A 23529-nucleotide genomic window follows, 5' to 3' on the forward strand; every position below is an offset into this window, starting at 1 on the left:
TTTAAATCTTTGAGCTATATCATTGTACATATCTTGAAGTTTTCACAGTTATCACCTTGTACTTACTGTCTTAGGTCAGGACATTAAAACAGAAATCAAGATAGAGAAGGGGAGGATTAATCTATTTAGCTTATAAATGAGCTAAGACACTTAATGTCTTTCTGCAGCCTGAGATCTTGCATTTAAGAAGAGACAACATGTAAAATGCAGCTTTGTATGGTCTTGATGGGCTTGACAAACACAGAAAGCAGAAGTTCTTACCGTTAATAAAACAACTGTTTATGTGTGGGGAAGAGGAAGAAATAACCTTGAGCACAGTTTGGGAGAAGAAAATCTGATTTCAGTGAGAATTCTTATGAGAATATTGTCCCAAAGCGTTGTGTATTTTGGATTGCAGTATTATTTGAAAGCAACTACAGTTTAGTTCTACAGCTAACAAGGATTTGGAAGGAGAGTGAGTGTGGCAGTCCTTTCTGCCTTAGGGTATTCACTTCTGGATATTGATATTGAAGAAGTTCCTATCACTTTAAGAGTACCTGCTGTACTCCAAATAGGATATCCGAGAGATCAGACTCTGCCCTACCATGTTCATACAGAAGGTCAGCTATGAACACTTGTTTACTCATACCTAACGGTTGAATTGCACATCCAGTGGATCACATATTCAGACTTTTGGCATCCAACAGTGATTTATTCAATCTTTGTAGCTGTTGGAAAGAGAGTAGGCAAATGTGAAGTGGCATCAAGTATATACAAGTCTATTAAACTGTCTACTAACTAGCATTGAACTATAAATCTCAAGAATTTTCATGTATCATAGGACCCAGACTAGAGAACATAGGTTTCTCCACGGTAATTATAGAGTTGGCTTAGGACCAGTCTGTTGCAGATAGGGTTACTGTCAATCTTAAATTCTGCAATGTGACTGCTGTCTTTTTTCTGCACAGTTTTATATCATATGATAGCTGTGAAAGCTGGATATGCTCCTACCAAAGAACCTGACAAGTTTTACATATGGCGTTTTGGGTCAGTTATGCCTTATTTTATGAACCGTGAAATGCTGAAACATGAAAAATGAAACTGTACTAAAGCTGTGCTAACTCAAGTTTAGTTCCACTGAGCAAAATATGCTGTTAGGATAAACAACAGACGTTTTTTCTTTAGCACCTTCCATACAGCAGCATGAAACTTGCCGTCTTTGCTGAGGTGAAGAGCAGGGGAAATGTCAGTGACACATGGACATTGCAATACCAGAGCTGCAATATGAACTGGGAAGACACTTCAAAGAAATAGATCTCAAGGCTGCATTCTATATGAGAGAGTCTTACTGGATGAAGCAGAAAAAGTGGTCAATGACAGAAACGTCAATAGCTATGGCCATTGTAAAAAGGTTCGGGGGTTTTTTCTTAATAGAGAATTCATACGAGGCCACAGAAAAAACCCTGCAGTTTTCCCATATGGGACATCCTCTTGGATTTGGGAAGATACTAGGGGAGGTCTGTGTACTCCTGATAATATCTGAGGCTATGAAACTGTCCAATTCCTTTCTTAACTCTTTGCAAAAGTGCTTTTTCAATATCCTTTATCAGTTCCCTTATTTGAATGAGGAGTGTGCTGCTTAACCCAACTTCCATAAGAAATTTGGTTTTATTTAGTGTCTGGGATGTACTTTGATTAAGCATCATTCATCAATAGGCTTTTTCACTGACCTTTATAGTAGGAGAGCTCTGTCGTAAGATCACCATATGGGACAAGACCATGAAGTGGTGTAAATTAGTGTAGCTTTACTGAAGTCAGTGAACCAACAGTGACTTATTCAGCTGGCAGTGTGACCCAACATGGTTTCAGCAGCAGTGGAAACCACCGCTTCATATATTTAATCATCCTTGGAGATTATGAGCATTTTTTTTTCACCTTTTGGAAAAATTCATTATGAGGGGAATATGTCAGAAATTAATTTTGCTGTGGCTAAGCTCAAATGAGAGTTTAGCATCTTAAAACAGTGTCCGCCCACTGTAATGAGAATGTCACTTCTATCTATTTATTAAACCATTGGTTTCAGATTTATAGGTTATGTTCCATATATTTACATAGCCTGAAGGCTCTGCCAGCAATTCTTAGAGTTGGTATCTGAATGTGTTCTTTTGACAGCACTGTTTCATTGAATTTGGTTTAATGCTGTGTTCCTTGTTTGGGTGAATGCCTTTCGAAGTTGGTTAGGGCAGATTGTTTTGTAAAGCAAATAACATGGAAATTTTACAAGTTGTATAATGCACCAGGCTGGTGGGTAACCTACCGTGCTGCAGCTGTACTGCAGTAACTACTCTGTGCTGTACTAACTCGGTATAGTACATAATTGTTGTTAAAGCTCTCTGTAATGTCAGATCTTAGTGATAATTTCTGCGCTGTTTTGTTTATCTTTTCTGCTTGCAGTATGAATATGACTATGATGAGAACGGTGAGAGGGTAGTTCTAGGGAAAGGTACTTATGGAATAGTTTATGCTGGAAGAGACCTTAGCAATCAGGTCCGAATAGCCATCAAAGAAATACCCGAGAGAGACAGCAGGTAAGACCTAGTTTATTGTTATATATACATTGCTAATGAAACCACAGTTGTTTCCTGAAAACTTTGCTCTTTTCAGCATGTATTTCTATGTGGTTAGTTTATAAAATCCCAGTATACTAAAATTCAGTTATTTCCTCCTAATATTCAACAGTACCCTTTTGAGAATAAGGACTTTTAATTTTTTTTAAAGATATTATATATATAATAAATAATACAATTTGATAATTTATATGTATATCATAAATTCTAGAATAAGAAATATTTTGGGGTTTAGGTTGCAGTTGTATCTCATTTGTATTCTTTTTGGGGAGGGGGAAAAGCATAAAAGGAGTTTCGAGGACAAAGACAGTACTATGTAACGATACAGAAGAAAGGCATGTATAAATTCTTTGAGGGCATGTTTCTCCTTCAGGGTTCCTCTGAGATCTACCTCTGTACTTTTTCTGAATAGGCAACCAGTCACATTGCATTTTGAAGGTCATGGGCAAGACATTTGCTGAGAATTGGATCAGTATCTCTAAAATCCATTCTGTTCGCAAACTAGCAATTAAGCATAGCCTAGAACCTTTTCCTGCATCGTGAGATACTCCTTGATTCTTTTTTTTTTTTTTTTAATAGGTATTCTCAACCTCTTCATGAAGAGATAGCACTGCATAAATATTTAAAGCACCGGAACATTGTCCAGTATCTTGGATCTGTTTCAGAAGATGGATACATTAAGATTTTTATGGAGCAGGTGCCAGGAGGTTTGTATCATTCTGAGCTTAGTCTCTCAAAGAAATCAAAAGCAGTTGGGACTCTAAACTTAGTGAAAGCAAATAGATGTACACTTAATATGTTTGTGCACCTGTATATGGCTTTTCTGTTGAGACATTAACTACAGGTGGCATTCTTCTCATATAAAGAATAGATCCCAGTACCCTCTCCCCTTTCTGTAATAATTATAAACCTAGAGAAAAGCCATTGAACGTATTTGGTGTCAAATACTCGTGTTATAAAATAGTGGAGTTAGAGTTATATAGTCCATTTAGCCTGAGCATCTGAATGATGACTGCAGCTTTTAGAATAAGTTTCTGTTGAGCAGTAACACTGAGCAATTAAGTATTATTTTGTAACTGCTATATAAAAAGCACTGCTATTTCCTAGGTAGATTAGAGATAAAAGTTATATGCTTCCCTTGCTCATAATTCCCAGTTTTGCTCCTCTAGCCTTCTCTACATTTTAAGATGTGAAGTGCCTCTATATCCTCTCTAGGTTATATTTCCATCTCCCTTTTGCTATTTGCTCTTCAGTATCAAGTATGTGTCAGAATGAGTGTGAAGTCCTTGTATGAATATAACTTCCAAAATAAAAACAGAAATAAGAAAACCAGGAAAAAAAGGTTTTCTAGGGAAGGTCCAGACACAAACATTCAAAGTGTAATTAAATACATCTGGGGCACAGGGAAGTTCTTTATTTTTTGAATTCCCATGATCTTCTCACCTGAAAGCTGAGACACTATGACGTGTATGATGCATGCAGACATGGTGAGTTTATACCAACACTTCCACTTGTTTTCCTGCACTTGTTGAAAGTATCAGCTGGTATTGTTTACATACGTTTTTTTCCTGTTCATATACGCACAGTAGAGTGTGCTGCGATTAGTTGCTAACGTCGAGATATTATTGAACTAATTCAGATATTTTAAACTCGGCAGCCAGTCTTAAAAAGGAACCAGATGTTCAGATTATGCAGGATTCTTTGAGGAAACTTAATTTTAGAAAGCTGTTGGTGTGGACTGAAAATCCCTTTAGCTGAATTTGTCTGGCATTAAGTAGACCCACTGCACTTAGTTTATTATGAGCAGAAAAAACAAAGCTGTCTTTATTTTGCTTCATGATTAAAATATTTGAAACAAAGCTGTCTTTATTTTGCTTCATGATTAAAATATTTGAAACAAAGCTGTCCTTATTTTGCTTCATGATTAAAATATTGATGTTGTTTAAAAAAAGATTAGATTTACTACAAGTAGGGGAAGTGTGGATGACCTATCTCCTACTCTGAACATCCATTACTTGGTTTCTTTCAGGAGCTTTCTTTCCTCTGTCTCTGAATATTTCCAGAAGTTAATCCCATATTTGCAAGGAAAACACTCTTTCCTTTTTTCTTCTGCCTTCCCCACCTCGAGTAAATCAGCTTCTCTTTGCCCATGCATGTGGTTCATGAAGTATAGTGTATAACATCATACAGTGTTACCTTTAGTCTTTATTTCATCAAGGGCTGAATGGTTGCTAGTCCTAGTCTCAACAGTTGCTAGACTGAAGTGAGGGAGATGCATCCAGCCCTGTCGTAACATTTATTCCTGTCATGGAGGTCGAAGCTGAGCTGGCAAGAAAGAAAGAACCAGTCAAGAGCAGCAGCAAATTATTTGCTTTGAGGGATCTAGGAAGAATTTGGCTTAATTATAGGTACTGCATTTCTCTTGTATTAGGATATTGAGCAAAGGCTTAATCCAGACTTAAATGTTTCATGTTAATTTGGGGATTTTGCTATCTTGATACAGCAAGATTTCTTCTTAACTCTTGTAGGCAGCCTCTCAGCTCTCCTAAGATCTAAGTGGGGCCCAATGAAAGAACCTACAATCAAATTTTACACCAAGCAGATTCTGGAAGGCCTTAAGTATCTTCATGAGAACCAGATTGTACACAGAGATATAAAGGTAAAGTTTCCTTTAGTGTGTCTTGTGTGATTTGCTTTTTATCTTATTTACTTCAATTAGTTTTACTCTAACCTGAAGTAGAATTTTTAATAGGATTTCATGGAAGCTTAAAACAAAAGGAAAGAATAAAACAACCCCTTCTCCCTGGTGCTCCTGGGAAATTCCTTTGTAGAAACGTGTATTACAAAGATAACCGCAAACTTGAAGGAGTATTGAGATTGGGATTTGGAATCCGTACTCCTCTGTCTCTCCTCCCCGCTCCCCCCCGCTCTCTCTCTCTCATCCAAACCACAGGGGGATAATGTTTTGGTGAACACCTACAGTGGAGTGGTGAAGATATCTGATTTTGGCACTTCCAAACGGCTGGCAGGAATCAATCCATGCACTGAAACATTTACAGGTAAGACTAATTTAACAGAGTTTGTAAGGGTTTTGGTGATAGATCTAGAGTTAGAGCCAAGAGGCTCTTTGGATTTGTGATGTAAATACGATTAGGTCTATGTTTTCAGGGAAGAATGAATGGGAGTGTGATCACCATAAACACAGGCTTGGTATCTTTTTTTAATGTAATTTTCTTCCATTTTACTTTTTTTTTTTTTTAAAACTTCTTAAGTGGGATGGGGTAATAGTTTTCTTCTAAGTGATTTCATTAAGTAGCAATTGATTTGTTGCCATTACATCTGGAAACACTTGAATACAGCAACTTTTTCATTTAATAATCTTGATATTAGTAACTCATGCATGCACACTTTCTTGAAGTATGTCTAAAAGTGCAGAAAAACAAACACAAACTTATAAATACTTTCAGTTTTGAGGCATTAATTATAAAATCCAACCAGCTGACTAACTTGGTGTTATCAGCAGTAAGAAGAGCAGTTTACATGAAAGTACTAGGCTGGTACGTTACAGAAAAGGTTTCATATACAACAAGGTAGTAAAAACTTGCAATATTCAGTGAAAACAAAATTTGCTGAGTAACAGCTGAAACTTCACATTGAAAAATGGTATATGGTCACGTAATTACTCAATTCTTTTATCAGTGGAGATACAGGTAACATGATGTTTTCACTTGTTATATGGCCATATGCATAGGCTGATACCACAAATCACCAGCCTCACACTGGCCTGCACTTTAAGTAAATGGTACACAGACACAGCTATCAGTCGTGTGTGGAAGACAGAAGACAACAACCTCCGTTTAAGTGATAATCAAGGCTTCCCATTACCCGTCTGGTGGGGAGTCTGCAGTTCCTTCAGCTTTCTTACAAAGGAAGCCATGAAAATAAAATTATTAAGGTTCTGAAATAACTTACCTTACTAAGCTTTTTTTACTCCTTATAAGCAAAGCTTGTGAATTGGAAACTGGGCCTATATTACATCATGATCTGAACACAGCATATGATGTCTGCATCAGTATCTCACAAGATCAACATCTCATCAGGTGCAGGCATTTGAAACAAATCTATTTCCTGCAAAGCTGTAAAGATTTTAGTTAGAATCAAATTAAGTTAAGTTAGGAGTCCTTTAAAGAGAAGAAAAAAAATTATTATTTGTCCAGTTAGGAATCATAAATAGAGCATTTGAATGTTTTGTTAAGAATGAAGAGCTACAGGAAGCAAACTCTTCAGTTTATAGATGCTATAACAGATAGATACATAAATGACAGTATGTCTGAACAGAGCTGGTTAAATGCTGGCTTCTGAAGTATTCCTTTAAGGAGTTTCACCATTTTTTCCAAACAAATTATTCAACAAATAATTTTCTCATGAATCATCTTGCTTATGCAACTGGATGGATAAGATGGATAATTCTCAAATATGTACAGGTGTCTTGTGGTATCTGGAAAAGAATATTTTCAGGTTTTGCCTGCAATATTTGTCCTTGCCATTTTTGTTAGACTGGTTCAATGCATTACACTCCATGAGAAAGAGATGCAGTACCACGTGGTGTGATGTATAGCTATACTGCACTTCTCATTTCTACAGGACATTCTGAAAACTTTAAGTATATAAAGGGGTTCCATAAGGTAAAAGTTGAAGTCATGGAGGAAGACCCTTTTGTGGCTATTAAAAGTCGTAGTCCAAAATTTAATTTTGGCCCAGCAAGCCACTATTATGGCTGATTGCTATTAAGATTGGAGCAGATACTAGAGGAAAATAATTCTGTCTTTGCCTGCGTTTTACATACTCCTTAGTGGCTTTTTAGCAACTGGTTGTTGTTAGAGATGATATGTGGAGAAATGGTATCTGAAGAAAAGTCACCATACTGTAATAAAAGGAGGTAAATCTTTTCTTGTGCCTTTCTTCTTTGTTCTCTTGCATGTTTGCAGCCCTGTTTGTGCCTCAGAGATGTAATTTACCATGAGAATAAATATTTTACTTAAGTTCTCATTTTGGATTTAAAATCAGTAAGCAGGTAGCTATAGCCCAGAGGGTCTTAAAAGGGCTCTTGCAAACCTTAAAAGGTTTTGTTCCTTAATTCAGTGCATAAACTCTGTGGATTTTAGGCATTATGTAATACAATCACATGATTTGAAGAATCAGACTTCTAGTGGTTTAAACGTTATATCCCTCCATTCAAGACACACAGCCTGAGGGCAAAGCTGTGGCTTGAACTTTTGTTCTACAGCAGTCACATTTAATGAACATAGTGATATCCAATCCCTTTTATCTTCACCAGATGTCCTTTACTTAATAGTTCATGGCTTTACCACAGTGTAACTTGACTGTATTCTGAAGAAGAAAAATAATTTAATTTAAAGATGTCATAACAGAGCTGGTACTTTCATGTGGAGAAAGTACTATAGTGTTCAAAACACTCAGAACATCTATAGGTTTCTGTTGTTGGTGTGGACTGTCCTCCTGTAAAGACCTCTTGTTAACTGTGTTAGAATACAATTGAATATCAGTGATTCCAAATTGACTATCTTTTATTTCATTTTTACTGTTCTTTTTGTTTATCAGTATTATAACTAGTATTACAGTCAGGTTGTCTACAGGCAAACTTTACAGACATTCAGAATCATCTGTTAAGAGCCAACTATAGGCTTAGGCAGGATCTTATTTTGCCGACATGTATAGCTTTAGAAGTTTCAATAATGCCCCCCCCCCCCAGCCTTAGATGTCAGAAATCCCAAGCACATCCAAAAGACTTCCTGGAATTGCAATTTATGATGGGTTCCCTTATTGTTTTAGTTATCATGTAATTGATTTACCTTGATTACAACCTTGATTGTTTTTGTGTAAAACTTGACATTTTTAAAAATGTTCTTATCTTTATTATCTTATATTTACAAAAATATCTTCTTTTCAAACTAACTTTTTGAAATTGCCTGTCACCGGTGTTCTCATTATAGGGGTAAACGTATGAAAAATTATTCTCATGAAGACTATCTGTTGCTTTGCAGGTTTTCATCACCTCTTACATGCATAATCTTTACAATTTAGTGTCTGCAAAAACTGATGTAATTTTACATTCTGAGGAAGCATTTGGATTATGTCGTGAATATACTTTCAGCAGTTTGAAGCCTTGTATTAGAAAGGGAGGGAAAAAAGATAGTTTACAGAGAAGATGTTAAAACTTGAGTTTCTGTCTAGTTTTCTGTGCTGATATGGGAAATCAAGTATTTTGGCTATACAGGTTGCATTTGACAATTTTTGGGTTGCTTAGTGGTATGTTAATTCTCTTTAATAAGAATGAAGACTATAACACCTGACTATTCTTTTTGTCCTGACTAGGAACCTTGCAGTACATGGCTCCAGAAATCATCGATAAAGGACCACGAGGATACGGTGCACCAGCTGATATCTGGTCACTAGGTTGTACTGTTATTGAAATGGCAACAGGCAAACCTCCATTTCATGAACTAGGGGAGCCTCAAGCAGCAATGTTTAAAGTAAGTACAGCTTTTTGTATATAGAGTTTATGAATTTTGAAATACTAACTTAATTTTTTAATATTAATTTAATTGGTAGCAACCTTTTGTTATATGGGTGGTTTTACACAAAGCCACAGTCTGACCTGTGTTATTACTTCTCACTGAATGATCCTTCCCTGCTCTAAGCTGTATTGCTCTAGGGGGGAATCATTTATTTTTGTGCTGGAAATAAGTTGTGACTCAGAGCAGCAACCTGAAAAATGACTGAAGACTTACGAAAACTAATATTCTCTACCCTCTTACTTCTGTCATCTCTTGCTCTTGGTTTATGATTTCCTTCTTGGCAACCAGTCTCTGCAGTGATGACAACCAAGTTATTTCTGCTCCTTTAAGTCTTTTTTTTATGAGCCTTCCTCCTAGATGGTCTGTTTGCCTTGTCTTTCAAAGGCCCAGTCTCTGCAACATGGTGGGAAGCTATGGTGGAAGAAGGGGCTAACTTTCCAAGATTTCTGGTTATGTACTGAAGGAGTAAAATACTCTGTATTTTACATTCTAAGTCCTTTGGATCAAAGCTGCCTCCTCAGTAAACTATTGCCTCTAGTACTTTGTTTCTCTTAGTTTATCTGTTCTCAAATGCACAAATTAACACTTGAGAAGAGAATGTTTCAGATAGTTTTGATAATAAATGTATTTGAAAAAAGTTACTTGTTCTAACTCTAAAACTAACAGTCGTGTAAAAGCTATGATGTGATAATGTGTCAAATATGCAGACTGAAAATTTTTGGTTCTTCCACTGGCTGACAGTAGACCTTTAGTAAAGTACTTAAGTTTTCACTTATGCTTCAGAGTCCTCATTCTTATCATATCCATAACTCAGCAAACTGCTTTAAATTATCAATATTGTTATTTTTTTTGTTTATGCTGTTGAAAGTCACTGTGTGAGCATTAGTATAATTATTAATGGAACCATGGTAGAAAAATCAGATCTTTATCAATAAGTATAGTAAGGTGGGCTGCAATTCAGCCATGCCTCATATTAGGCCTGTGAGTTGTCCCGTGCACCACAGCTAAAAGGCAAAGAAAGGGATGGTTATGGGTTTTGATGTAGTTATTTCAACAGTATAGTATGTCACCTTGGTGCTGTCAACTTGTGACACTGCCTCAAAAGAAGCTGCCTGGGTGAACATGGTTTGGTTCACTAAAGCTTTCCTGAGGGAGCCATGGAAAGAGACTTTTTTCCACATTGCTGTAAATGTCAGATGTGGTTCTGTCGGCAGATGACTTTTCATCTTATATATCTGGCCCGTAGTTGAACTGTTCAGTGAGTTACATGTCTTATTTTTCAGCACAGTTTATTGAACTGTCAGGAAGCGCTGGTTCAGTTCTGGGTGCGTGATGAGCTCTGCACAGGCTCATGAGGTGAGCTCTGGCAGGATTGTGCATGTCCCTGTGTCCTGCCCATAGGCATCTCCATGGCACAGAGCTGTGTTCTGAAGTCTCAGAATTGGCATTTTTAAAAATAAATTCTTGCCCTTCTTTCTTCAAGGATGCGGTAGAGTTTTTAGTATTGTTATTGCAGACTGTGTTAATGTGCTACAGTCAAGCATTTGTTTTCGTTTTCTCTTTCTTGGCTCTGCTGGGACCTGCTTGGAACTGCTTCTTGCTGGGCACCATAAATTGCAAACTGTGGTTTCTTTTTGCTGTGTAAAAAAAGTAAGCAAACTGGAAGCTAGGTTTGAAGCCAGGAATGAAGCAGGCCAACTGGGTAGGCATGTAAATACAGGCCTGGAAAACTTGGGATATTGAACTCCCCACCTCCACACGTGCACACTCTGTTGTGCATAGGGCACGTGAGGAGAGGGAAGGTCTGAGTCTGACTGTGCAGTCAGTAGAGATTGCAAATGACCAAAGAGTTGGACAAAGTAGAGAAAAGGGGGTGAGAGGAAACAGAACTGGAATAATTCCTGGATGAGTGTCCATTATCTGGTGTTTCATCTATGAGCATAGTATGTGTGCATCTGTGTGAAAGGAGTGCAAACAAATGATATTGAATGGAGATAAACTAACGTTGCCACAATTTCAGGATTCTTGCAACAAAACTTATTCTCCTTCAGCCACAGAGATAAAGATAAGATCAGAGACATGCATTCAAATTTCCTCGTCCTGGTTTGGACTCTCCTGGGTTTTGCTTAGTACATAAGGTTATAATATCAGCTTGTGACAGCTGAAGCTGGCTGTGTGAGCCTGTCCCCAGAGCGCACAAGGAGGAGCGGGCTGACCACAGACATGTCAAGAGCAGTTGTCAGAGCACAGCAAGCAGGTGGCTGTCTTCTCTCTGTGCTCCAAAGCAAAAACCTTGCCAGGCTGATGTTTTCAAGTGGTAAAACTATGTACCCTCTTTATAAAGCACTGTCCAAAATATGCATGGGATTTTACAAATCAGACGAAGGTGCTCCATCAGACAAGGCAAATGTATAGATGTTGTATCCTACCAAAAGGGCATAACACCAATTTTTTTTTTTTAATTCAATTTATTTATTAAATACGTCAATTTAATTGCAGAGGTTAGCAAGTTGCATGTATTAAAAATGTTACATGCAGGAAATACTGAGTTTTGAATGTGCGTAGAGTCATGGTTCAGAAGAGCTTAATGCATTATTAGCATTTTATATTCTGCACTGTCATTCAAACAGAAGCACGACTGCTCAGCATTTTTTGCTTCAGCTTGCATTGAAGCTGAACCACTATTGTGAGTGCCTAGTGGTGCCACAGTGTGTTAATGCAGCTGTATAATAAGATTATTTAAACAACTCTTCATTTTAGCAAGCAGCTGGTGCTTGTTTAACTGCTGGGCTACTATCTCCCTTGTGGCCGCTGTCTTTCTGCTTGTTCTCCAGAGTCTGTTTTATGTAAAGATGCTGAGACTACAAGCCATAATCTTGCCAGATACATGCCATACAGTGCACACATGTCACACAATTCTCATTTCAAAACATTTATGCCAGATTGGCAGTAGAGAATAAGAAGGCAGTGAAGGAGCTGGAAAAATCACTAGGGAGCAACCTGTAGAAGCACATTTTTCATTACTTAAAGAAAGAGTGGGGGGTCTTGTTAAACCTTTGGACATAATGTGATTTTCAGTTAAATAACACTGAAAAGCTAGGGAAGACATCTGGCCTGAGCGCTGGGGGTGGTGACAAGGTCTGGCAAGGTCATTGTGAGCATTCTTACAAGAAAATTTGGCAGCGGCAGGAGCAGAACAGGTGCAGGCCCCAGGCAGTCGGTGCTAGAGGAGGAAGTTATTCCTGTTCCTGGGCACGAATGTGCTGGAGGAGTCAGCAATGGAGAGACATGGTACTGGGCAGGGGTGTTTGGAGGCGTATGCAATAGCTGGAGGGATTGCAGTTCTCAATGCTGGTAGGAGAAGCAGCATTTGAAGCACTTGGTGTGCTTTATATCCAGATCCCGAGATTGCCTGAAGGTAGATGGTTGCATACATCCATAACTTGACAGTTGTGTAATACCACATGGACATTCACACCATGTTTACAATGAAGTAAAACAGGATCAGAGCCTTGTCACTTCACTGCTCTATGTGGGTACCTGGATGGCTCCTTTTCCACGAGAGTCAGCAAGAGTGTGAGAGATCATACTAAGAAAGCTTTGGCCCATGGTCTCCTTGCAGTTGTTTAGTAAAATTATTTAGTAAAAATAATTTGTATCTGTGTTTTACTTGCAGGTTGGGATGTTTAAGATTCATCCTGAAATTCCAGAATCACTGTCCGCTGAAACAAGGGCCTTTATTTTGCTCTGTTTTGAACCTGATCCTAGTAAACGTGTTACAGCATCTGATTTGCTCAGAGATGCCTTCCTGAAACAAGTAAACAAGGGCAAGAAAAGCAGAATTGCATTCAAGCCTTCAGGTAAGGAATTATCAGCCAAATCCAAGTCAACATCATCATTAAGTGTTATATAAAAGATTGGAACCATTAAGCACTCCCTTTTACTAAGGACATTTCTTGTGCCAGGAAAGCAGCAGGAACTCAACTGTTGAAAGTGCCTGTGATGTGTAATTAGACATAGTTGAATTTAACAATTCCACAAAATATGGTGACTTGCTTATTTTGTGGTTTGCTTGCTGAAACCTCCCAACCCCATTTTTCCTCTCCCCAAAAATAAATGCCTCATTTATAGTAAATTAAAATTAGAAAAATGACATTCAGTGAAGACTTTCCAAAGCAATCCTGCATTTTAGATTCACAATTATATACACTTCAGAGATCTGAGTTTTATAGAGTAGGTGCTTGGCACCTGAAAATGTGAGTCTGTTAGGTGTTTGGGTCTACAGGGGTCAGCATTTTCAAACTTGATATGTAACTTGGAAATTTGGCACATAGGTGCTGAAGTAGCTGTTTAGCGGGTGGTTTTGTTTTATCTGCCTAGCATGTTCTTCCTCCCCCCCCCCAATATATCAGCCACTTTCTCAGTGATAAGATAACAAATCTTAATACAGACCTGCCAAATAAATAATTAGTGTTTGAAGGAACTGTCCATTTAAAAACAAGCAAAGCCATTGATCTTGCTGCTTGTTTCCCCTGTCTGCATACACACATACACACACGTGCAATACAAATTGAGTTGCTTCCCTTTTTGAGCTTTTTCCTCCTCAGCAGGGAACATTTGAAAGAATGAAATTCTAAGGGGAAAAACTAGCAAAGAATTTATAACATCTAGCTGAATTGATTTCAGCAAGGAAACGGGCATCATCTCTTGTCCTGAGGGCATTGAGAACTGCAATCCCTGCAGTTACACTGGGATAATGGGAGAGCTCACACCGCTCAGCCAGGGTGGTGGCAGTCAGGAGCTATTGGCAGGCTGTAGCCTTCTGCCCCACTGCAACAAAGCTCTCCTGTGGCCTTTTCAGCCCTTGGCTGAGGACATTTTCCTGGAAAGATCGTGTGGCGTTAGAAAGGGTCGAGCTTGCCTTGTTAGCTGCCCTGGTAGCAACAGGCTCTTTGTCAAATACCGGGGGAAGTGCAGCTGTCTTCTGCACCTCCTCCTGCTTTCCTCCTTTCTTCTCTTCTCTCGCTCACTGATGAGGTTATGGGGCTCCTTCAGATGGTCTGAGGATCTGGTGCTGCAGGGTTAAGCACTGGGCTGCAGCAAGAAGCAAGCTCATTGATGGCCATGGGCATGAGCAAAGGGGGCAAATGCTATGAAGACTGTCTGTTGGGTGAGGGGAGGGAAAGGCAGCATGGCTGCAGCCGAGTGTGTGCTTCACTGTGCTGGCTGCTGCAGCCATCTCCAAGGGGAGTTTGGGGGCGTAAGGCAGGTCCTAGCCCAGCAGTTGCCGCAATCTCAGCTGCAGCAGTTCACTCTGTCTCTTCCCTCTACTGTTTCCCTCACTGCCAATTTCCTCAGCTTTATCCCCATCTTTCCATCCTGTCTCTATCCCTTTTTTCTTTCCAATAGTAAAGGCAGCCCAGAGCAAATCTCAGCCCTTACTCTTGGGACAGCAACTTTCAATTTTCTGTACTGCTGAGACGCCTTGAACCAGTTCTCACAAGGTGACATACATTATTTCATTTCTGTGACTGCTTAACCTCAGCCATTTGAACATCAGTCATGTACCATGGAGTATGTCAGAGGTTTCTGAACAGCTTTGAACTTCTAGTTCCTTCCTCCACATAATTTGTAGTGACAAGCATCAAAAACTTTTGTGATATTTTAGCTTCATGGATGTGTGCACTCTGAGTTGACAATTTCTTCCCTACCTTTCGTATCACACAGCTGCAAACTGGCAATCAGGATTATAGCAAGTTCTCAATATCTGTTATTTTTTTATTTCTTCTTACTTTCAAGATGAATTGGAAAGGGACAAGAGATTTCCTTCAGGCTAGTGCTAAGAGAGAATGTCCTTACTGAGAGCAAGGGGACAGGCAAGCAAGGCAGATGCCTCGGGTGTCAGAGAGGGAGCAAATATATATCCATTAACACACACTAGCAGAGGTGAGGAGGGTGGGCAGCAGAACGCCCTCTGCTTAGAGATATGGCTGGTGGAACAGCTGATGGTAACCTATTGGTTTGATTCAGGTTCTTTAAACTGCTGTATATCCAGTTGTACCATTTTGTGAGACCAGCAGCAAGGTGGGGGGGAGTGTGTGTGTGTATACATGTGTGTGTGCGTGCATGCAAGAGAGTGTAACGAAATGGCATTTCGTATGAGTATCTAGCTGCTTTGCTGTCTTTGGGTTCAGCAGTTAGCTCGTTCACACCTTTTATTGCTTATGCATTATAATAATTTTGAGTTGTATTGCTGCTTTCTATCCACAAGATTACCTCTCCTGCAGCCATTTTGCAAAATGAGGTCTTGATATCGTTGAAGATGATCACGGCTGTTTTAAGCACATTGCCCTTTCCTGCCTCGTTCTGTTACATGCTTTACAATGTCTGTTCCTAGATTACAATCGTAATACATCCCTCCCACTGCCGATCCATGGAGAACAGGCTGGCAGTAGCAGCAGTGAGCACGGTTCTGTTTCACCAGACTCTGATGTACAGCATGACCTGTTTTTTGAAAGGCCGAAGAGATCCATTTCGGAGATCCAGACAAAGCATCCCATTTCCCATTTACTAAGGTAAAGCATTTGCTTGTTGCTTGATACCCATGGGGGATTATGTGGATTTAATTCACATTATGTTTTATCTGAGGGCAATTTTTTCATGTAATGACTAGATAAGCAGGTGTGTTAAACAGCAAGTGAGTTGTATAGGCAAGTTACCAGTTAACTTAAATATTGTCTATATTTAATTAACGAACAATGATTCTTTCTCCTTAAGGTTTCCATGTATTTATATACTTTTCCCTCCCCAGTGAATAAATGTTGGTCATCTTATTGACTGAGTGGATATGGATTCAGGAGTTACAGGAAGAGTTGACCCTTCCATGTACTCCTGAAAAAAATGTGGGAAAGGGGCAGCAAATAGTTCTGCTGATCAGAGAGCACAAAGCAATACTTTCAAATTAGTATGTTACAGTATGGGGCCAGAAAAAAAATGAATAGTTATCTCAGTCCAGGGTTTTCAGCTTTCCTCCTCAAAACTGAACCAGTGCTGGGTGACATTAATGCCAGCTTCTTAGCGGGATGAAATCAGCCTTGTGCTTTTGGTTTCAGTGAGGTTTATGCCAGCTGAGGATCTGAGCCATCTTCTATCTCAGAATTAGTGTTTAACAGTCTGATCAATCCACTGCTGTAGTTTAACTCACTTTTTAACTTCTGAAGTATCCCTGCTCACTTCTGACAGTACTGCTGTGTTGCTAATGCTGAGGTCTCTCTTGTGCGCGTGGCCCGGTTGCTGACACAGCGTGCCTGATGAGAGCTCAGCCTCAGAGGACAGGAGCGCCTCTCCTTCCATTGAGGATAAGGATTCTGGTCTGTTTCTGCTGCGGAAGGACAGTGAACGCCGAGCGATCCTATATAAAATCCTTAAGGAAGAACAGAATAAAGTTGCTTCCAATTTGCAGGACTGTATTGCACAGGTAATTGCACTTCAGCTCGCCTTTTCCCATGTCAAAAGGAAAATGACAAGCTAGGTAGTATCATTCCCTTTCTGAAAACTAATAAATGAAGGTGCTTGGATTGTTCCTCTGAATATCTTTAATCTCTGAGACTGGTAATGGTGTGAGCTGTCTGAATGGATAGCAAACACCGCCTTTTGCCTGCTGCTGGGCTCTTGGTCTTTTTTGGAGGGGGAAGTCTGGGGCATTTGATGTGGGGTTGGTGGGCTGAGGTTGTGGGTTGGGTGGTTTTGATGTTGTGTTTTGTTTTGGCTTTTAAGGACATGGAAATGGAACACCAGGTAGTAATAGGTATTATTTGCTTTAAGGATAGAGAACTGATTAACAATTTTTAATTCAAAACATATGTAAACTAGGTGCCAAGAACACAGTACATGAATCTTAAAAAAGCTAAGGTAGACTTTCCGTAGAGGGAAGGGTTGCGTGGGAAGGTTTGTGACTGTAAAGAGGAGCAAGAAAAATCATGTCGGTTAACACATAGCCAAGCAATGTCACACACCAGTAACCCAGCTGATTGCTCAGCCTTTTCTTCTTAATGTCTGCTTCTAACGTGCCACTGATGCTATGTATTCTTATCAAAGCTATGGTTTTTCACCTGGACTGCATTCACATAAAGAGGAGCCTGCTGACTCCTCTTGCCGTATCCCCGGCCAGCCGTTGCTCTTGGTGCAAAGGTACTTGCAGCACTGCTGGCGGGGGGCCCTGCTGCTCCTGGGGCAGCTCCAGCCGAGCCCGGCATGGGCAGCCAGCTCCTCACAGCACAGGGCTTTGCTTCTCCCCCATGACTCACTTCCCCTGCAAACTGCCTAACGGTGCAGATCGGCTCGCCCCAGACCCTGGGGGCTCCCAAAGAGCTTTACGGGCCCAAGAGAAAGGCCTGCAAACTCAGGCTGGGGAAGCACTTGGGGTAAATTTCTGCTCTGAGCTTAAACTGCAAAATAGCTTATAGCCTTACGGAGGACTAAAATTCAAATGTGAGATCTCAGTCAGAAATAACCAGAGCTGTAAATATTTTCCAGGATAAAGAAGGATTATTTAGTAAAAGCAATTCCTATCTCAGTCTCCAGCTGTTTTGCAGCACTGCTGTAATCATCTCTTTTCCATAATTTCTGTAATACTTCTCCCTTTACCTTTTAATTATACAGGCTGTTGTTCTTACAGGCACTTGGATGGCTTTACCTGTAGGAGTTAGGTTAGGGCCTGCAAATCATAGAATGAACACTTGAGTCCTATCACTGTGTAATCTTAGACCTTTTTCTGACTTACCATAAATGCATATATAAACATTTTTTTTTTGCGTAAGGAAATCAAATGTCTGCATAATTAGAAAGAAGTCCAGATTCAGCTTATTGAAAGGATAGCATCTAAAAAATTTGGGTCTCTTGTCGACTCACTCTGCTGTTTTTACGGAGGAGAGCTGCCCTCTGCAGTACATTGCAGGAAGGTGTAGATACTATCTGGACCCTCTTCCCTTTGTGACAGCCACAGTAGCAGTAGACTTAATTTATTTTTTGGAAAATAGGAATTACTATTAAAAAAATTGTAGTTAGAAAAAGGTAGAAAATAAAGGCTTTGCAGAAACAAAAGTTCTGTGATTTCTGTGCATTGATGTGAAATATACATGGGCAAAGCTATAAATTGGAACCCTAAAAATACTGATGCTACTAATTAGTTGTTTAATGACTCTGGGATTTACTTGATATCCATTCATTATCTTTTCTCCAGAGCTCTGAAGAACTGCAACTTTCAGTGGCCCACATCAAGCAAATTATTGGGATTTTAAGGGACTTCATACGCTCTCCTGAGCAGAGAGTGATGGCTTCTACCATATCCAAGTTGAAAATGGATTTGGACTTTGACAGCACTTCCATCAATCAGATTCATCTGGTGCTGTTTGGATTTCAGGATGCGGTGAGTCCCTGGCCTAGCACAAGGGGAGAGGAATTCTTCCTGGACAGCTTCTCCACTCTTCCTCACTCCTCTTCCTTCTTAGCCTGTTCATGCCAAACAGCCATTTTCTGCCCCAGTTCCTCAGTCCCTGTGCTTGCTGGGGAAGGTGGGAGGATGCGGGCAGTATGGAGTAGACAAAGCCCTGGTGACTGATCGTATGGAAGACTAAGAAAAGACTAAAGGTGTTTGAAGGTCAGGTTTTGCCTGGTGACCTGTGGATCACCAGTGCTGAAAGTTCCCTTGCTCTAGGAGGAAGCCTGGGGTGTAGCCACGGGCGCTAGACAAGCTCTTCAGAGGGGCACACGGGGCTGGACACATTGCCCTGATGTGTTGGAGCCTCAGCAAGCTTCAGGTGGGCGCTCCCAGGTAGGCCTTGAAGTCAAAGGTGGTGGTGCTTGAAGGGCTGCCCGTGCACTCACCTCAAGCTCTAATGTTTGTTCTGGATCCTGTGTTTATTTGCTGTTCTACCTCTCCTTGTACTGTCGTGGGGCTTGAATGTCACAGTCTGGGTACAGTTTGAAAGCTCTAGCCTAAAACTGTCAAATCTGTTGTGTAGACTTTCAAAGGTGGGAGATTTTTAGTGACTCATGCAGTTGTTACTTTATAAAGGTTCATTTGACTACTGAAAAACAAGATTCTCTTTCCTAAGGTGTAAGCAAATGTTGTTTGCTGCTACTTTTACTTGTCTATTTATTTATAGGTGAACAAAGTATTAAGAAATCATTTAATAAGGCCCCACTGGATGTTTGCAATGGATAACATAATTCGCCGTGCAGTCCAAGCAGCAGTGACTATTCTTATTCCAGGTAAATCAAAGCAGGTGAAAAAAATTTTTTTTTTTTTAAAAAGACGACTGTTCGCATATCAAAGTTATAGCAAATGGAACAGTTTAGATGTTTAATCTGTCAGCATACCATTAACTGCATCCCCTGTGCCACTACATCAAAGGCACAGGGTCAGAATGTTGTACAGAAAGAAGTGTTGATCTGGAGGATTAATGCTGTACTTGCAGTACAAAAGCACATAATGAGGAGATAACCAGTGGTTCTGCACCACCACTGTGGTTCAACCATGGCAAAAAAAGGCAAATTAAATTCAGTCCAAGGTGGAGTTTTTCTAGTAAGAAAGAAAAGGACTTTGTACAACCTTTTAATGAAATCCAAGGTGGGTAACACTGCACAGGTCTGGTTATGTGTCCTGAAAAATGATTACTGAGCTGTGGAACACACGCAGAGAAGGGAATGCATTAATATGAGGAGGAGTATGATTTTGGCCTACAGATGGATAGTAGGAAAAATCACCACCACTGAGAAGGAGGAGGATAAATGACTAAGAACTATCTAGGAATAAGTCTAAATTGGAAATCTGCAAGTAGTTTTCTAACTCTGAAGTGCTGAGCACCCCTTCCAGTATGAGAACGTTCTGAGAGCACTTCGTGATGGTGAGCCCTTTCAGTCCAAAGTTGCTTTGGCTTTCAAGCCAAATTGGCCAAACTTTTTAGGACTTCATCTGTAGGAGAATGCCAGCTATTCTTTGGTGGGAAGGGTGGCCACCTGCAGCAAGTTCTGAGAGAACTGGGGTTAGAAATGCTACCTTGAAAAGAGGAAGGCTTTGTAAACTCTTTGGTCCTGGGCATTAGGGGAAAACAACACCTTTTTTTTTCTTTTTTAAAAAAAGCAAGCTTTCAGGAGTTTCTCATTAATACATTTTATTAACTATCTTATAAATAATTTAATCACAAACATATTTGTCATCCCTACAGCTGTAATCTACAGCTACCTACCTCTACTGGTTTGCTACAGCTGAGCTATTACAGTGCCATTTGTTTTAGAATTGATGCCGGAGGATCTGTGGTCCAGCTCGCATAAGGCTTTGCTACTCCCCTGCTCAGTACTGTAAGAAAGCACGTTGTGCAAAGAGCCCACTTCCTCAGCTGAAGCTCCCCTACCCGCAGTAATAAAGAACAAACTGTAGTACCTCTGAAGACAGACTTGTCCAAAGAAATGCTGCTTCTTACACTCTTTCATTTTACCAGAGCTTCGAGCTCACTTTGAGCCAGCATCAGAAACTGAAGGCGGGGACAAGGACAGCGATGAAGTGCAAGACAGTTTCCAGCCCACTGAACAAAATGGGGCTGAGGATCCCGCCATCACATCAGGAGTCAGCACCCTTAGTTCTGTGGTGTCACATGAGGCTCAGCAGCAGCTTAGCCTGGAGTTGGGCAGACTTAAACAAGAGACCTTAAGGTAACCCTCCTACAAAGACTGTGGATTTATTTTCAGGCAGTCTTTGACAAGCTCTCAGACGTTGCTTTCTACAGTGGCATGTACATACATAACATAAATGCTGCTCACCTGGTACGACTGCCTGGTGACAAAGCAGATCTTCCAGGAACACAAATGGATTGAGAATACACTGGCAGCGCCGGTATGACAACTCAACAGCCTTCAGTACAACTTTTGTTTCTGCATAATTAATTTCTTAATTGCAGAATGTCACGTTGGGTTTCTACTGTTACGTAATTAGGCTTGTGCAACTGTGCTGGTTTCCTTCCTACTTCCTTAGCTCCTTGGATGCCACCTGACCCAGTGGCAGCGCCCTCACAGCTGTTCCTGCAAGGAAAGGCCAGAGCACCTCTGTCCTGCCCCACGCGACAGGCTGCCCACTAATTAGCACAAGCAAAGCTCAGCAGAGCCCCCATCCCATTTCTCATGGGTGACATTTGTAGGCTGCTGCCAGTGTGTTACAGCTGAAGGTCCCATTCTTCTTTACGGATGTGATGTAAATCTGTGATCAGAAAGTCCCTGGTAAAACATCAGGGTTATATTGTTCAGCAGTGAATTACTGTATAAAGGCAGCAACTCTGCCCAGGGAGGCTGCAAAACAATAGGAACAGAATTTACAAGCTATTTATGAAATTCTGCAAAGATGAAAGCCTTAAAGTGCCACCACTAAGCTGAGTCTCAGACAACCAAAATGAAATCTGTAAGCCATAATATGTTACTTAAGAGAGTATCTCTCAAGCGTCTCTGTCCTTTGGTAGTTGTTAAAAATGATACACTTTTCAGCTAGACTTATTCTCAGTGTGGTTGTGTTTGAATCTCTCTCATGCCGACAGGCTTTTGGAAAACCTAGTTGAGAAGGAGAAAGAGTATCAGACCCTCTTACGACAATCTTTGGAGCAAAAAACTCGGGAATTGCGCTTGCTTCGATTAAAACTTAAACCTGAAGGTATGAGGAGACACTGCATACTTTGACAGTTGCACACAAATATATTGGATGGTGTGTTTATTTGATTTGGCTCAGGGTAACGTAAAAGACTGTCTATTTTAAGCTTCAGTAGTCTGAAAACCATCACTTCTGCCCTAGTTTTGAGGGGTATTAACCTATACTTTTCTGTTAAAGACTCCCAATGGTCTGCAGCAACTTTTACAGAGAACGCAGATCCTGAGCTCATGAACTGGCTGAAACAACAAGGAGCAGACGTGGACGCAATTAAGCGGGTAAAAAAAAAAAAATTAAAACCAAAAAATCCCCTTTTAAAAAAAGGCCATTGTAGTCATAATTAGCAGTTTGGTTTCAAAGAAGGAATATTAATTTAGGAATAAATTTGCCTTTTAGTTTGCTGAAGAAGATTATACACTAAGTACTGTCCTTAATGATATCACTAAAGAGGATCTGCGGTATCTTCAACTGCGGTAAGAAAGTACTTCTTGGCTCATTGTTAAGAGCTTAATTAAAGTAATTTCTAAAAAAACTTTTTTAGAAGTTAGGTTATTCAGATAGGTCAGTGATAGTTCAGTGGCAACTGCTGTGAATTTCATCTCCGATTTCCTGTTACAGTTTTTCACACCTTAACTGATGCAGCATAACAACCCCACCTAGGGTGCTTGAAGCCATCTAAGTTTTGGCATTTATCAAGGTTGGGAACTATTTCTACACCATTCAGGATGCTGTAATCATATGGAAAATATGCACAAAGAACTTATTTTTTCCCACCCATTGATTCAAGTCCTTTCATCACCATTCTGTTAACCCCTGGCTGACCTGGAAGAAGTTGTTTTAGCCATAACCTTAAAGCAGCATAGTGTTTTCTATGTACTGTCATACTTGGTATATCCTTGGGATTTCTAGAGTTTACTGCTTGCTCATTTTGAAGTAAGGGAGATGAGGGAGTTTCCCCTAACCTGTTCTCCATTCTTCTTCATACAGGGGTGGTCTTCTCTGCAGAATTTGGAATGCAATATTAAACCACCGACAAACATCTGCCAAGATCTCAGTGCAGAAGATTAAAGCTTCAGAAGGAGAACGTGCAATGGGAATAAATAAATGAAAGATACATTCCTAACACTTAAATTATTAGATGTATATATGTACGTACAGTGGCCTTGCAGGTTTTGCACAATTATGTAGCTTGTTTGACCATCAGCATATACACAGTGAATAGTAACAGCTTTTAACTCAGTGTCAATGCACTTTATTTATGAAAGAGTAATGCAGAAGTCAAATGCCTATCAATGTAATATAAAGCATTAGCTGAGGAAAAAAACCTTTTCTGCAAACAGGTGCCCCACACCTGGCTGGCTTTAGCATTGTGAAAACCGTGAACTTACTTAAAATGTGTTACAGTTCTGCTGGCTGATGGTTTGAGCAGGGAGGGGATATGCTAGAGCAGATGTCACCTCTTCATAGATGAATGTATATAGCTTTTTGTATTAAAGCTACTCTCAGTGAACTACCAAGAAAAGCCTGGTCTGATGTTTTCATTTAGTAACTTCTCTGCAACAAAAACACAGCATCAAAATGGCTTTTTTTGGTGGGGTTGGTTTTTTTTGGAAAGTGGTTCATCAAGAAACAA

The 23529-nt window shown here is 40.0% G+C and overlaps 1 protein-coding gene across 2 annotated transcripts in view; it reads left to right on the plus strand.

Annotated features, from left to right (window-relative positions):
• The window catches only part of MAP3K15 (mitogen-activated protein kinase kinase kinase 15), a 91585-nt gene extending 68136 nt beyond the window's left edge, over positions 1 to 23449 (plus strand). For both annotated transcript variants that reach the window (XM_075521524.1, XM_075521532.1), the window contains 15 exons: positions 2434 to 2567; positions 3186 to 3313; positions 5135 to 5265; positions 5560 to 5665; positions 9003 to 9160; positions 12882 to 13065; positions 15603 to 15780; positions 16508 to 16682; positions 18447 to 18632; positions 19372 to 19477; positions 20707 to 20917; positions 21790 to 21902; positions 22077 to 22174; positions 22293 to 22369; positions 22884 to 23449. In XM_075521524.1, coding sequence (XP_075377639.1) covers positions 2434 to 2567; positions 3186 to 3313; positions 5135 to 5265; positions 5560 to 5665; positions 9003 to 9160; positions 12882 to 13065; positions 15603 to 15780; positions 16508 to 16682; positions 18447 to 18632; positions 19372 to 19477; positions 20707 to 20917; positions 21790 to 21902; positions 22077 to 22174; positions 22293 to 22369; positions 22884 to 23004 — 2106 coding nt within the window. In that variant the 3' untranslated portion in view covers positions 23005 to 23449. The remainder of the gene's footprint in view (positions 1 to 2433; positions 2568 to 3185; positions 3314 to 5134; positions 5266 to 5559; positions 5666 to 9002; positions 9161 to 12881; positions 13066 to 15602; positions 15781 to 16507; positions 16683 to 18446; positions 18633 to 19371; positions 19478 to 20706; positions 20918 to 21789; positions 21903 to 22076; positions 22175 to 22292; positions 22370 to 22883) is intronic.
• Positions 23450 to 23529: the final 80 nt, after the last annotated feature.

Source organism: Mycteria americana, chromosome 1, assembly GCF_035582795.1.
Source record: "Mycteria americana isolate JAX WOST 10 ecotype Jacksonville Zoo and Gardens chromosome 1, USCA_MyAme_1.0, whole genome shotgun sequence".
NCBI lineage: Eukaryota > Metazoa > Chordata > Aves > Ciconiiformes > Ciconiidae > Mycteria > Mycteria americana.